General features: G+C 46.1%; 1 protein-coding gene across 4 annotated transcripts in view; it reads right to left on the bottom strand.

Annotated features, from left to right (window-relative positions):
* cnksr2a (connector enhancer of kinase suppressor of Ras 2a) overlaps positions 1-16,330 on the bottom strand; it is a 112,657-nt gene that overhangs the window by 14,061 nt on the left and 82,266 nt on the right. For all 4 annotated transcript variants that reach the window (XM_015341501.2, XM_069189904.1, XM_015341502.2 and 1 more), the window contains 7 exons: positions 7,826-7,874; positions 6,970-7,142; positions 5,932-6,005; positions 5,110-5,181; positions 3,621-3,688; positions 2,059-2,159; positions 442-973 (listed from right to left, as the gene is read on the bottom strand). In XM_015341501.2, the coding sequence (XP_015196987.2) occupies positions 442-973; positions 2,059-2,159; positions 3,621-3,688; positions 5,110-5,181; positions 5,932-6,005; positions 6,970-7,142; positions 7,826-7,874 (1,069 nt within the window). The remainder of the gene's footprint in view (positions 1-441; positions 974-2,058; positions 2,160-3,620; positions 3,689-5,109; positions 5,182-5,931; positions 6,006-6,969; positions 7,143-7,825; positions 7,875-16,330) is intronic.

The raw sequence follows: 16,330 nt of genomic DNA, 5'->3' as shown, positions 1-16,330 counted from the left end.
AGTCCTGCTCTCGGAGAGCCCCAGTCTGATCACCTGAAAGTCCTGCTCTCAGAGACCCCCAGTCTGATCACCTGTCCTGCTCTCAGAGACCCCCAGTCTGATCACCTGACAGTCCTGCTCTCAGAGACCCCCAGTCTGATCACCTGACAGTCCTGCTCTCAGAGAGCCCCAGTCTGATCACCTGACAGTCCTGCTCTCAGAGAGCCCCAGTCTGATCACCTGACAGTCCTGCTCTCACCTGACAGTCCTGCTCTCAGAGAGCCCCAGTCTGATCACCTGACAGTCCTGCTCTCACCTGACAGTCCTGCTCTCAGAGAGCCCCAGTCTGATCACCTGACAGTCCTGCTCTCAGAGAGCCCCAGTCTGATCACCTGAAAGTCCTGCTCTCACCTGACAGTCCTTCTCTCAGAGAGCCCCAGCCTGAGGACCAGGCCCACTCACCTGACACCTTGTCCTGGGCTTTCCCGCTGTCGTGCTCTGGCAGCTCCCGGTGCTCAGAGGCGCTGACCGAGGGGGTCAGGCCGCCGTGGCTCAGCCCTCCATCGCGGGGCAGCGTGAAGCTCCGCGGCTTCCCGCCGCCGGCCCCCAGCTCCCTCAGCCTCTCCCCCTCGGCCACGGGGAAGGGGCCGTAGTGGTCGTGCAGGAGGCTGCGCTGGGCGGGCAGGGTGGACTGGCGCCTGTGCTCGGGGGACACAGCCCCCCCGCCGCCGCCGCCGCCGCCGCCCGGCTCGCAGAACACGGAGTCCTCCAGCGGCAGGGTCTGCAGGAAGTGCAGCCCCGAGCTGGTGAGCGGCGTCTCGATCAGGTCCTGCCAGGAGCGCCGCTGGCTGGCAGACTTCCGCACGGGCGAGTCCGTGCTGCTCCGGTCCGTGTGGTCGTGCCGGAACTCCTCGTGGGAGGAGTGCGACTGCGAGGTCTCGGTGGAGGACAGGCGGCCGTGCTTGGGCTCCAGGTAGGGGCTGGCGCAGTTCATCTGGAGCGGGTACAGACACACAAGGCGCTAGCGCGGCCTCGCGGGCTGCAGTACCGCCACCGACCAGCAGGGGGAGCACAAGGAAGGAGGACCCACAGAACCCCCAGTACTGCCCCCCTGCAGCCTGATCTCATCTGCGCAGGACTGAAACGGCGACTTGCCCCTGGTTTTAAACTGTCCAGATTCCCATTGTGAATTCAGTATTCGTGCAATTCAATCTGAACTCCCGTTTCCCCTTTGAAGTGGTGCTCCTTGTCACTTCCCCTAATGTCACACTGCCTCACAAGGCCATGCAAGCCAGGCTTGCTTCGCCACAGACAGCTAATACACTGGAGGGTCTCATTCGCAAGGAATACATTAGAAGTGTCCGTGGTGCTTGTTAAATTCTGAGAGGCAAATACTGTGTGTATAAACAATGGCATCTTTTTGTTTTTGAGTTTTTGGCAGTATTTTTACACCCTGGAGAAGGAGGGAGATTACTGAGATCTGGGGCTTGCTCTCCCCTCGAACTCATGTCATTTACTCGTGTAAATTAAAAACTGTGGCAGTATTTTTACACCCTAGAGAAGGAGGGAGATTATTGAGATCTGGGGCTTGCTCTCCCCTCGAACTCATGTCATTTACTCGTGTAAATTAAAAACTGTTTCTAATGTACATGGAATCAGGAAGAGAAACTGGTCACTCATAAAGGAATGTTAAAAATGAATCGCAGGACGTTTTACAAAGCATTTAAAAATAAAAGATTTGGATGATATGAACAAGACAGTACTGAAGGGGTCAAGGTTATTTCATTTTTTTAATAAACTAAGAGCTTAGTGAATAATCGCTTTTTTTTTTCCAGTCAAGGTAATCATGTAACAATAACTTTTTTAGACTCATTTTTAAAGTGGCTCTGAAAAAGTTATAATTGATTGAAATGAAATGCTGGAGCTGATCTAAAACAGGCTACATGGCCCTGGATTAATACTGTCCAGCAAAGGATGGACAGCGGTTCGGTTTTAAAACTTAAATGTTGCTCTGTTCATCATCAGCGCCTACTTCCTGACAGGGGCTGAACCAGAGTGGCAGGAGAGGGGGGCACTCACCGAGGGGGGCCGGGGGTAGGTGTCGTAGGGGGGAGGCGGGCTGTCCTGTTTCGGAGTGGAAGGTGTGTCATTGTCCTCGTGCTCACTCTCGCTCCAGTAATCTGAATGCAACAGAACAGCAGGTGACTCACTGCAGTACCAACACCAACCAGCAGGGGCAGCAGAGGGAGTACAGGGAAACAGGATCAAGATCCGTGGAAACCCCTTATGCAGGACACGGGGTGGTACCATGTTGCTGGAACGGGAATCTGATCACATACCAAACACTGATCATATGCTTAAACCCCTACATCACAGGAGCAAAATTCCAGTCCAGGATGTCCAAGTCTCCTTGAATCATCAACCTTTGACAGGCCTTTGAAAAGTGTTAGATCGCTGGAGTTATGCAAATGACAACCTTGACTGAGTCTTTAAGAGCACAAAGTAAGTGGAGAAAAATCCCAGATACAAGGAATGGAGCTGTCCACCCCTGTCCTAGAGTTGTGCTGGTGCAGAGTGACCCACAACAGGACCTCGACATCATATCCCATGAAGGAGAGAGCACAACCTGCTTGTCTTGTTTGCTTCAGTTATTTGTTCTGTAACTTGCTCAGGGTGAGTGGAAGAGCTGGGCTCTTAGTGGCTTTTACTTCTGGACAGCTCCAGCGCCTGTAAAAACGCTGGCGGTAGCCACCGTCAAACACATTCAACCTGGTAAAGGAGCTCCAGGAAAAACATTGACAATGTGATTCATACGTTTACTTCGGGACCTTGACATCATTTCCTTTGGTCTTCTGCAATGTGGCTTGTCTTTTGGCAAGGAAAAACAAAGAAAGAAGCTAACAAATTTGCTTTCAGAGGCTCTGACAGGTAAAATGACCTGAGGCCTCTGCAGCTTATCTAATCAGATTTTTATACATTTATGGGAACATGCTGCAGATGCAAAGATGCTCAGCATGTAAAATGGCCTCCTGCCTCTCACAGACCTCAGAGAGAGACATGACTGAAAATACCAATGTGCCTTAGTGTGAGGCTGCAATAGGAAAGGACTGGTAATCATCTTCCCACAACCTTCAGCTCAGGGCAATACTCAACAAACCATGACTCCTGCTTAACTGGTCGTCCCTCCTTAACCTACATTCTACGAAATCACACGCAGAGATAAGAACCAACGTACACTTTAGGGAAAGAGGGCTTTGCATTGCCGTACTTTAAAAGTCTACTGCAGCTCATGTGGAGCCCCAGGACAGGATGTCGGCTGTGGCGCTCGGACATGCTCGCCCGACACCTGCCCATGCCTGGAGAACAGGTTCATGCGGCCATCAGCTCTTCCAGAAAAAGCACACCCTTGCAGGCTTAAAACAGCTGCCATTTTACTGTTCGCAAAAAGATCCATCATAACATCATCACATAACATCACTTTATTAGCTCTATACAATATCTTGCATTAGGAATTCGTCTTTTCGTCTTTCACCTCGTTTTGGGGTGGAGGAGTCTGCGATCAAAGCCCCCGATCAGCACCTTCTCTGCTATGTCTGACATTACCCTCCAGCACGTTCTCCCTGCTTGGGAGGCCGCTTTACCTTGGTCTTGTTTTATCCTCTCTCGCTCTGCGTACCCCGCTGTGGCCATGTTGAGTCTGCTGAGCCACCTAAGGGAGAAGAGGAGGAGAGACGTCAACAGAAAGCTCTTAAAAAGCCTCATGCTGGGCAAAGCAGTCGACACTGGATTGAGATTTACATCATTACTACCACACAGCATGCCTGTATCCCTGGCCACTACACGGTGAATCACATTTATTCGCCAAAAAGTGCTGATTTACAAAAGGGTAGAGAGGCTTCAGAAATCACACTCCTAAAGGTGGAGGCATTTACATATTGATTCAATGCAGACAGAATTAAGTTATGCATTAAAATGCTGCTGTCGTGCTCCGCGCGCTTTATTGAGCTCTCGAAAAACTCCAGGAACATCGGAGTTTCTGCACTCGGGTCTTTTGAAAACACACGGAAAGCAGAGGAAATGGGAAACATGGAAAACGGAACGGATCTATTTTGTCTGTACTACGTGGCAGGTGTTTGTGTCATTCAGCTGGGGAAGAGGGAGCTCTGGGGGTGCGATTTAGACCACCAGAGCTATTGATGCTCATCAGACAAAGGCAGCCCGGGCTTTACTGACTCTCGTCTCTGTTGGCCAGAGTTAGCCCAGGGCCTTGAGATCTCACATGACTGAGGCACAATGACGAACACGGACAGCCTTCTGAAAGCATGAGCCTCATATGTCATGGTACAGAGTGTACACAAATCTGGACTGGAAAGAAATAAAATGAAAAGGTCCTGTTCAATCGAAAACACCAGGAATGCGAGAGGAGAACCACCAGGTAACAAACAGATTCAGATTGCCTGCTTGGTCTTCTATGTTTCGTAATTAAAAGCTGCCAGCAGAGAGGATGGCTCATGCGTGGAGCCTCACACTGGAGTGTTTCTGTGACAGCGGTTTTCTGACTTCCCTCAGGCTGGCCTTCCCCCACCTTCTGAAGGCTGCGTGATCACTAACACCAGGCCACAGTGAGAAAATGTGGAATCGTGACGCTGCAGAGGAGGTCAGCAGAGGTTCGAGCCCAGACTATGGTTGTAGAAGGACAGGGGGAGAACATAAATGCCCTTTTACAAATGCACTCAGAGCTGCATTTGTAGGAAGAGTCTCAGGCCCCTTTATACAGTATCCTGGACTGAGTGTCTCTTTCCTCAGAGAGCAGGCATTTGAAGGAGGATGATCTGAGCAGACACAGTTTTGAAAATATTATATTCCCAGAGATGCTTCTTGATATTAATAGGTACAAAAACAGAAAAAAACCTGATCCAAACAGGTGTTAAATGCGCTTCTGCTAGAGATGTGACCTTCGTACTCGGCTCACAGTGCCCTCTCTAGTGAGTACACTGTAATTTCACATCATCGAGACCTTAACTGAGAACCGAACACCAGTGTCTTCAGGACCAGGAAATGAGACAAGCTAGTTTATCAAAAACAAAAAAGAGGGGGAAAAGAGAGATGGTTCTGTCTTTTCTCACTCACCTGTTCATGTCATCCACGCCATCAGCAGCAAAGTAGAAACTTTTAATCTTTGGGTGGCAGGCCTTGAACGCACTACAACAAAGCAAGAGGACATTCAATCCCCAACATCCTCGCCTACAATGTGGCAAAGACACTGTATGTAGAAACAAAAGAAGGCAAGCAAGCTGAAGTAAATGTCTTATTATCTGTTACCACTGCTGCCGTATTAGATACCCTGAACTCAGGAATGTAATTTCACACATGACTTGACAGACTCCATGAGAGCCAGGAAGCTCAGCAATTGTATAAGCCTGCCTATCAGCTGTGTGGAGCTACAGGAGAACAGTTACAAGGGCCGGCCATCGACATTGAATGACAGGAACGGATTCCGAAGAGACAGACGCTCTGAGCTGAACTCCGCCTATTAGCTCCATCTTTCCTGTATCAAATCACGTGTACAGAAACATTTTTACAAACCCCAGCGCTGCCCCACGCATCACGAAGAAAAGACAGCTGAAGGGAGACACAGACACCAACTCCCCCCCTGAACAGACAAAATGCAAAACATCGTATGGCAAAAACTGAGGAAGGACGGGATTTTAGTGGGAATTCCAACACTGGGGGCTGCAGCAGAGACATATGGTAAAGGACACACCGTGTGAAATATCATTTGCCAGGCAATCAGTGCTTTGTTTAATAACTATGATAGTTTTCTTTCTGTTGAGATGCATCCGTGTGTAATGGAATTACGGCGGAAAGTGTAATGGATTTTTTTTTCTGAACACCAGGCAGAATTTGTCTTTGCTGTTGAATAAGCTCAGAACGCAGGCAGAGGCCACTTACTATTTCTTGCGGCATTCATTGGCCCTGTCGATCTTGAACTCGGGAAGACTGATAAACCCCTCCGCCTTCTCGTCCTGTGGGGAGAAGCCATCTCTTTTGAGCAGGAGCTTCAACAGAAAGTCCCTCCATACTGCATTAAAAGCTTAAGCTCCCAATCAGCACGAATATTTTCCTGAGAAGACCCAAAGCCCTGCTGGAATTTCAACACATAAATAAAAGCTAATCTGAAAACTGAAGCCACTGTGTTAATGAGAGCAGGGACTTCAGAGAAAGTGATTATTGCTGCACTTTAATGGTTTTTTATAGACCAGCTTTTGCAGCAATTAGGAATCATAAATAGCTGAGTGCTGTTGTCATCATTAATTATCCCTGGAATTTCATGCATAAGTTTTTTGTAGCAAATGCAGCTACAAAATGCACCCAGCTTGATGACCTAAGCCATGGTCTCAAAGCACACACAAGATCAACAGCATGCTGCCACCTCCAAAAACACATTAACAAGAAACTGCAAAACTATGGGCTTCATTTCATTTTTCCTACATCTTATGGATAAACATTTTCTGACATGAGTCAAACCAATTTATCTAACCTGTGGCCCCTTTATGTGCCTCATGTAGCCTGTAGGCCAAAGGCTGCTTGTCATCTCTTTGGAGCCTCCAAGACTAATACAAAACCTGCTGCATACAACATCCAACAGGCAAGGCCGTTGCACTATTTGTATTTCCATGCAATGTTAAGCAGGGGGCTCTGTAATGGCGAAATGAAGCAATCTAATCACTACGTAACACGACTAACATGCTCGGCAGAGCCTCAACTGTGTACACGGGTAGTGTTGTGTGCTCTGTGCCCGCCCTGCTAAAATTTTACAAGCCTGCATGCAGAGTGAGAGACCACATCGCCCACACGGGCGGACTGTGGATTCATTGAGCAGGTGGCCAGGTCACAGCTGAGCCTCTGGTACAGGACCAAGCCGACGCGGCCCCTCTGGGCCGCAGGAAAACAAACCAGTGGTTCCAGCCAGCAGAGGCAGACACTTACTTCTTCGTTCATGTACCAGTAGAGGGAAGCGTCCTTCAGCACAAACCAGTACTTCTTCCACTTCTGAGAGAAGTAGCTCTTGGCGTCCTTCTTCTTCCACAGCCACCCCTCGCAGTCCCCGCGGCCCAGGTCCTTGCAGGAAATCCTCCGCTTGCTCATCGCCGCCGCGGCCCCTGCAAGAAAGGCACGACGTTGCTGGCTCCCTTCCCGACGGCTGCTTCTGCCCCGGTCCAGATCCTCCCTGAAAGGGCACAGGGCTCCTCCTCCGTCCCTGTGGTGCTGCCCTCAGCCCTTTCATCTCCCCAGTCATCTTCCCTGGGCTCACGGCACGCCCGCCCTCTTTCATCTGCCCACTGGCTCCCTGCGGCCCTGCTCCCCGCGCTCACACGTCCTCTCCGCACCCTCGTCCCATGTGCATGTGGGAAAGCCGGAGTCGGAATACTGCGTGATTGCAAGCAGTTCTCCCAGGAAGGGCCTCATGTCAAGAGACCCATGGGTGAGCATGCTAATAAGCGGGCTGGTGTCAGAAGGAAACGAATCGCTCTCAGATGGCTTACTCATTTTTATCAGCCACCCTTTGTTAGGTAGGAGTGAGTGCTCCATAATGCTGTGACCATAAACGCGCAACCTGTCTCCTACAAAGATAGAACACTAATCTCTGTAGCCCAAGCACAAGCTTGTTAATCAAACACAAAACGTTTAGCGTTCAAATGCAAACAGTTTTGTTGTGCTAAATATCGCTGCCCCATCCCCTGTCACACTGGTTATCTGCTTCATTGACGAGGAAGAGCTGGAGTTCATGTCAAGAATGATTTTGATGTTTTTGAATTTTGTATGTTAACACCCGTGTACGTACCTTTGTTCTTCTTTTTGGACTTCTGATGCAGTGAAGACTGTTGAAATGTCTGAGGAAAGAAAAAACAATATTCAGTCCAGACCTTCCCAGCAACAACAATTTTGCTGACAGAGCTGAAATACGGGTACAGCACATACAATTCTTTACAGAAGACAAAGTAGATCAACACAAATGTTGTTGACAAATGTTGACAAATCAGACAGCTTGAAAGATTATGTTTAAGTCATCATGAGTCACTGATAAAGCGATGGGTTTTAACCACAAATCAAACGCAAGCAGTTTCCAACACCGGTATGGCTGTCGAAACCCAGAGCGCACTGCAGCTGTCTTACAAAATACGCTTAATTCAGTTAATCTGCGCTTCCTCTGGAAAAGACATGAAAAAGTTTTCATTTGATTTCGATTTAACAGTGAGACATTCCTGTGCTATACTCTATATCCATAGCGGTCAGTGGCTCTCTCAGCTGATTGCCTGATGGCAACCTACACAAATAGACACACGGATGGAGAGTCTGTGGGGCAGACAGCAGAGCACTGCAGGCATTCACAGCAAACACCATAATTCAGAGTTAGAAACGTGTGTGTAGTTGGATCCCAGGCACCTGCGGAAGACACACAGGTGAGCACCAGTGTCACGACCGCCAGCCAGCAGAGATCAACCCACAAAACCACTCACCAGCGCCAGCAGCGGGTTGATAATAACAAGCGCCGCCGCAGTGTTAATTCACCGGCACACGCTCTACCGTGCGGCAGGCAGCGCTATTTAAACCATCCAGACCCGCTTCCCGCTGCTCGGTATTGAGTCGTCTCCTAGAGAGCTCTACCCCGCCTTGTTTGTACCTCGCTTGCGATACTTCTCCCGGTTTCTGAACTTCCCTTTTGCCCCTCCACCTTGAACCTCGCCTGCTGTTTTGGATTGTACGCCTGTCTCCGTATCTTCCGGCTTTCGAACTACTGTACCTTTTTCCTTTCCACCACCATCTCGCCTGACGTTTCGGATTACACGCCTGTCTCGATATCGACCCTCTCCTGCGTCTGCATAGGATCCCCATACCTCATCATTCTGGATTCGTTACAACCAGCGCCAGGCAGCCAACATTATTGTCACAGGGGGAACCTTCTGGTTGCCAGTTACTCTGGTATTACTGGTTCTTATTACACGCCATGATCCCGGGTACAAAGGCAAAACACACAGGAGAACACTACATCACTCTCCACGTGGGTGCAATAATGTACAGTGCTGAGACAGGCTGTGAAGCCCCCCAAAATAATGAGGGGAACTACTGTACCTCCACACTTTCTCACAATAGTCCCCTTGTTTAATCAAAAGCAGTCTTTTCTTGACTGGAAACAAAAAGGGCATATATTTGCCAGTTTACTCTGACACAATGGAATATGAAGGAAAAAAATAATGAAGAATCAGTTTATGTGAACCAGTAAGTGAACTCCTGGCTTACTTAACAGGATTAAAAGGGTAATAAGAATCAGACGGTTACAAGTAAACAAGGACTGTGTTTGAGCGGCTCTGTCCTACTGTATATAAAGGTCGGAAAAGTTTGGTCTCTTTGGTCTTCACCATACTGACAGATTCTGTGATCAACGGGGATTTAAGAAAACCAGTCTGGAGAGGGTTACAAACCCATTTCATAACATCTGGGGCCCCATCCATCCAATGTCAGTCTACCCACAGAAAAAAACATTCAAGCTGACTCTACCAGGAACCCATTGAAAAGTTACAATAAGATCTGAAGTGAGCTTTTCATGCTAAAATGTCACTGCTTCGGCACAGTCCTTTAAGAAGAATGGGGCTAGATTTCTAAAAGCAAATGCAAGAAACTTATTACAGGAAACGTCCAACTTATGTCACTGCTGATCAAGGAGGTGCCACCAGTTGCTGAATCTCAGCGTTCACATACTTCTTCATACAAGCACATTAACTGGTGGATTATTCCGTTGATTAAGTAATACAAACATGTTTAATGTCTTTGTGTTATACATTTAATCTGGTTACCTTAATCTTTTATAAAGAGATTCACGAAGATCAAATTACGTTTTACTGGTAGGTCTAGAATATTCACAGCTTCTCGCCAGTGTGTTCTACAAATCGAAAGAGGTCATCTTGGCACAGCTTGGAAACACAATGAGTGAACACAGAAATGCAGGAATGAAGGGCATATTTAGGGCAAGGCTTCTTTTCTTTATATATTTCTCTTGGATGAACGCGTCCCCCCAAAAAAAAACGTTTTGACTCTCAGTGCAACTTGACAGATTGACTCTTTTTAAACAAGCAGCAGGTGACAAAGTATGGCTGGTTATGCAGTTTCGACACAGCTTGCCAAGAAACCACACCAAGGAGATAGCATCGGAACACACCATTACAATTGCGTGTATACAACACGCATGGCTTTATTTACCCTCTGAATGTTGAAAGAGTGCCCCTTCATTTCAATTAAACACAGATGACAGTGTGAGCAAAGCTGCTCCCTTCCCGCACTGCAATCGCTCACGGAGCCCGGTATTTGAGTGCTGGCAGAGCGCGGAGCTCTTTTGGCTCTGAAAAGCCTCGTTCGCAACGCAGATCTGCAGCCATTAATCCATCTTGTTATGACAGATTAAAGTCAGCGCTAGCCTCAGAGTCCTGGGGAGATCGGCGTGCCCATTTAAATTTAGGAAGCAAAACGCCCACGTCTCAGGATTTATTGGAAAAGCAGCCCTTTGAGGAAGAGAAAAACGGGCTGCCTCTCTCAAGCCTTCTTATTTTCTCTTTTGAAGAGATCGGGCTTTTGTATTCCTTCTACAGTTGCAAATTAACAACATGTTGGATAAACATTCTGAGGTTTGTCCTCAAGACCTGTTTATTTGAGATATTAAAATTCTCCTCTCACACAGGGATAAATGGTAGCTTTCTGCTTTCAAGGCCCAGAGATCTATCTCACATGTATGCATTGCATTACCGACTCAAAGGTTATCTCCATTCAGAGGTAACTTTCTATTAAATATTTGAACATAACGTAGAAGACTGAAGGGCAATTTATTAATGAAAGCAAGCATTTCTTTGCCTTCGAACGTATTTCAGTATTTATACACAATGGCTTTGATACTGAAGGTTTACTTAGATCTTACTTAGATCATTAAGAACATGGATGCTCAGACCAAAACAAAAATCAAAGGTCCTTTTTTATTGCTAACCGAGAGGCCGCAGTTGTATTAATGTTGACAAATTATTATGGGCTCGTCAGCCCGCAAGTCTGCAGCCAATTGAACTCTGGAATTGTCTTTCCTGGGGGCCTTGCTCACAGTTCTCTTCCTTTGCGGCCTGTCACTGCCTAGCAGACCTACAGACATCACTGGTCACTGAAGGCAGGGATCTGTGTGGTCTCCCTTCTTCAGCCTTATTCCCTTCAAGTTACTGGGGCTTAACTGACCCAATTACAGTACAATGTCCCCCACAGCAAAGTTAAATGAGCTCAGGGAGCTGTCATTAGGAGAGATTAAAATGTAATTCTTCCACGGACAGAGGAATTTAAAATAGAAGGCTACTTCAATGGCTTGGCATTTTCAAGACGTAAAAAGATACATTAGGCAATTTGTTTTGAATGTTACAAATTAGAGGATAGTCCAACTGGAAACAAATCTCTAAATTGTATTTCTGCACTGTAACCTAGCACCTTAACCCCATTCCTCTAGGAATAATGAAATGGAGAAAATCAGGCTTACAAATCACCAAAAGAGGCACAACTTGCAGTGTGGATAGCATATCACTCTTGGAGACCTGAAGACGTTTTATTTGAAAACCAAGCATCTCCAAGCCTTAAATCATAAATAGCATCTGGGGGATCCATGCTAGGTTTAATTTTTAGAAGGGACTATGGGCAGTGGTGCAGAATTGTCCAAATCTGAAAACAACAAACAGCAGACAGAACTGTGCGCATGTGCGCTCCAAGAACGCAAAGGATTGAGGAAGCAAGACAGCGAGCTGGCTTTCTGTGTGTTCTCAATTAGGTCAGTCCAGGTGCCCAAGGCAATCAGAAAACGCGCCGCATCCGAACAATAATCGCATTTCACTAAGACAGAGCGCTGCCGGGTCTGAGCGCCGCTTATCGTGTCTACCTCACAGGAACTCTCCTTTCAATGGCTGTGCCTGCTGCCCGCAGCCACCAAATCTCTCTCTCAGAGAAGGAGAACGAAGACACCATGTAAGTACTTTCATTACAAGCTTCTCGAGGGGCCCCTGACAGTGGTATTCTGTAGCCCTGTTCTCTTTTGGCGTTCGTGAATTTCTCTCTTCCATTTCTGGAAACAACCTGAAACTTAAATGCCTCCTGACTGACGTTTCGGATGTCACAAATGCAAACAGAGACCCCTCTTGTGCAAGAAAGCGTTGACCTCACCACACAGCAAGTACAGCAGTGTGAAAGAGGGGGGCATGTCTTGAGTAATTGTTTATTTTTGCATAATGTTTTGTTTTAACACAAAGGACCCAAAAGCACTTTGCATATAGCAGTTGACCCACCTGTGGACCTGGGAGACACACAGCAGCCATTCTGCACCAGCAGCCTGGACAGCACAGCAAATCACAGGGAGGAATGAGGAACTACCAAACAGTCTCAAAGGAGCCCCTTGGAGTGATGTTTCATCTGAAGGACAGAACAGTGTCCCCAGCAATTAAAAAAGGGGCATTGTACTGGAAATTTGGATCCAGAGGGAAAGGCGCCCCCTACTGGTCCACAAATACCTGGTTTCCCGTGAAGAAAAGACCAAGGTGAACATTCCGAAGTCTGAGAATTCTGATCTCCTGAAGTTTGGACATCTTTCGAGTAACCCTCAGCTAAACACACTGCATATTCTTCTGAAATATGGATACCCCCTGCTACTGGAAACATTACTGATTAAAGCAGGCTTCCATGGAGCTCAGAATGAGATGCAGTCTCTCTGTCAGGAGACAGACTGCTGAGCTGACCACTGATCACAGCTCAAGATTGTAGAAATGTCATCTCCCCCAGCAGCTGTGTTACAATTAAATCTGTCCTTTTCTGTGAAAAGAATCTAATGTCTAATGGTGTTTCACAACCTATTCCTATAAGGAAGTAGACAGCAGCACATTGTGTAATAAACTTAAAACATGTACTGTATTTTTTATTTTTGAAAGCATTTCCTAAAAATACATCCAACCATTTTCAAAAAACTCAGTTGCAGAGTCCCCCCCAAAATTCTCTCTTAAATGAGTGTTAAAATAAGTTTTAAAACATATTTTTAAAATGTACATACAATAACGAAAACATTAAACTCCCTGGCAGTCCCTGGCAGCTACTTCTGTCATACATTTGTAATTGTACAGTTTCCATACAGTTAATAACCTTTTATTTTAGATGCACACAGCTTTTCTGGTACTGTTTCTGAACAGAATGGGGATCCACTGCCCAGAGCCTGTTTCCTGGAATTTTATCCGTGCAAGGAAACCGGTCTGTATCAGATGTACTGACAGCAAAAGAAAACCACATTATACATTATATACAGTAAATTGGCATTTTCCCTTTGAGAGCTTCAGAAAACATTGTGGATTTTGAACACCAGTGCCCTCTCCAATTGCTTATTTTTTAACTTTTTGCAGTTCAGTTATTTTAATTGCCCGTACCGACAGAAGCATATATTGATACAAACATGGGCATCATTAGGGAAGAATTGCTATTACCACCTCCACCAAGCACGGGCCACACATCCTGGTGCTAATTACAGCCCATGTGCTCTTCTCTAAAGGGATTGATTCCTTGTTGCCATGTCAAGCAGTGAGAGATTTTAATCGGCAGCATGTTTTCTTCCCCTTCGGGGATCTTCAGAAGTATCGCTCAAGCTTTAAATGATTTACTCCGGCATAGCTTGAGGCCTGCAGCACAGAGACGGAGGAGCCATACAAACACTGCTGAGAAACGATGAGGAAACAACACAGCACAGGGGAGACAATCCCAACGATGTTCATGCTAAATTCCAAGAGCAGATAGAGCAGGCCTGACGAATTCAGAAAACACCGAACTACTAATTCACTTCTTGTGGCAAAAAAGCAAGGCTTCCGATTAAAACTACAAGAATTTAACATTAAGCCCAAAAGCTATTAACAAGCTCTTGTCCTAAACGACAGAAAAATAAGCCTCTTCCAGGTGTGGAGCGAGAGAAACTGTCATGGTGCTTTCAGCTGTGGTGGGGCCTTCAATCAGTCCGTCTTCACCACTAACCCCCCTGCAGTGTGAAGGACCTGCTGGAGCTGGCTGCCTCAGAGCACTTATCCCACGCTGCTCTGAACCTCCTGTGAATCCCTCTGCTTTCATATAACAGCGTCGCCGAACTTACTCATGGGGTAGAAGGATCTATTTTTTAAAGAAAAATACTGTATTAATTTGCAGACCTAAGCAAAAGTCCGTCCTGGGTATAACCAAACTTTTTGTCCTGTGTTCCGAAGCCCCTCTCTTCCCTAAATGAGAGTCAATGTCTCCCAGCAACTTTTTCTAGACCTCTGCATTCAGGCTAAACATTCAGTGAAAAACGTGTCAAAAAAGGAAAGTATCTGGATGACACAGATTGTGAAAACGTTCAGCTCTAAAGTTCTTTTTATTTCATTTTCGTCAAACTTCAGCCTGGATTATAAGTTAAGCGGACCAACAGATTCAAGTAGTCTGATTTTTCACAAGCCCTTTAGGCACAGATGCCCGTTTCAGAAGCCACAAAGTCTCCTGGGACTGTGGAACAGGGTAACAGAAAGAGGCCGGGAAACTTGTGAAAATAAATTTTTTTCGTGGGATTGCCTTGGAAATCCTTCAAGCACAGCTTGTGTTGTGCTTTTCACAACCATTAAAGTTCACTGTGCATGTGTACGCAGCATAGCCAGAGAGGGCTGTTGAGCTGAATCAGGTAAGAGATGTGAGGCAGATCAGGATAAAAGCCCCCACCCCAGATAAAATGCATGACCAGCATTTTCCAATGCTCTGTTACATTTTGTATTCTTGGCAAATGTCTGCTGCTTGTAGTCTTCATGTGCATGGATTCATCACACAGATTTACTATTATGCAATCTCACTTTTACCCTAAATGAATTTACCATGCAGACACACTGCCATTAAAATGATGGGAAGCCTTACTGTTTGGCTGAGTGCTGCAAATTCTGTGAAAAAATGAACATCTTACAGGATGAGGTGTAGCCCACCGCTACAGTGGAAATATTATTTGGAGAGACAGAATTAGTGAACAGGCAACTTGTGATTTAACTTGCGATGAAAACAACACACAGTAAGTTAGCTACAAACAACATTCCCATTATGAAAGTTTATTAATGCTGTGCTGCATTTACAGTAAAACTGATTGCACTATACAAGGAAGAAAAGCTATCTACCCTCTACACTGAGTGAAGCAAGTGCAGGGACAGCCTTTATCTAGTCCTTATGAAAAAGACCTGCATGCACAAGACAGCTGCCCATAGTCCAGAGTACAGCATAAGACACAGACCTAACACCTGCACTTCAGTCTTAGTTTTACTCACAACCTGAATCAGGTGTAAAATACCCGTTCTTTTTTCTTTATTAGAAGACAATTCCTGCTTTGTAAATCTGCTCTTTAAGGTTTTGTCATTTCTTTTTCCATCTCTTTTCAACCAAAAGAACACTCTAGTGGCTGGTGAGCAGTTGGAAAGCACTCGTGAACTACGTGGCCGTTCTCCGTACCAGGATATTTCATGTGCCGGGATTCGTGACAGCGGCCTGAAACAGCAGGCTGCCAGTCAGCAAAGTTATTCATTCATACTTTACTTCTGTTGCTGTTTTAAGGAGAGTTTCTTCTCTTGCATCCCTCCTGGTCTTTTCACATGTACAGTAAATGTGTTTCACATTTCAGGAAAGTTGTCTTGGCCAGTGCCCATTATTAGCACTTGTTTCGGAGGTTTAGGATTTTGACAGTATAATGGGATAATCAGTGACAATAAAGACTGTTGTTTCATTTTGCTTTTGGCCTCTTTAAAGTTTACTTTTAAATTTAACAGTGCATAACAAGACTAGCTTTTGGTGTGGGGCTGTCAGTTTTGTTTTTAAGTGTCTTTTGGAAAACAGCCTTAAATTACCCCCCTGGTGGATGAATAATGTATTTGAAATTGAACTGAATTCTCTTCCTATATTTTGCATACATTGCAAGAGCCTTGGCAGACTGGATGCTCACCTCATACCCTAGCATTTGAGAGTGGAGGCTTACTGGCATTTGAAAAAGCTGGACTGAATTTTGTCGTTCAGTGACAAACCACCTACAGCAAAAAGGAAATTGTAATAAGAACCAAGAGATTAGTAGCATGGCACTCTGGACTCATCCCCTTTGATTAATAATGTAAAGATCCTGATCATGCACACTTTTCACTGCCTGATATCTCCTGTTACTAATTCTGGATGGACTGATTCCCAAAGGAAACGTGCTGTGGTCACACAATGAGCATCGCCGTGAGAATACACTCAGCACATATCCACATACACTCAT

This window comes from Lepisosteus oculatus, chromosome 5, assembly GCF_040954835.1.
Source record: "Lepisosteus oculatus isolate fLepOcu1 chromosome 5, fLepOcu1.hap2, whole genome shotgun sequence".
Taxonomy (NCBI): Eukaryota; Metazoa; Chordata; class Actinopteri; order Semionotiformes; family Lepisosteidae; genus Lepisosteus; species Lepisosteus oculatus.
This window is presented reverse-complemented; position numbering and strand designations above follow the sequence as displayed.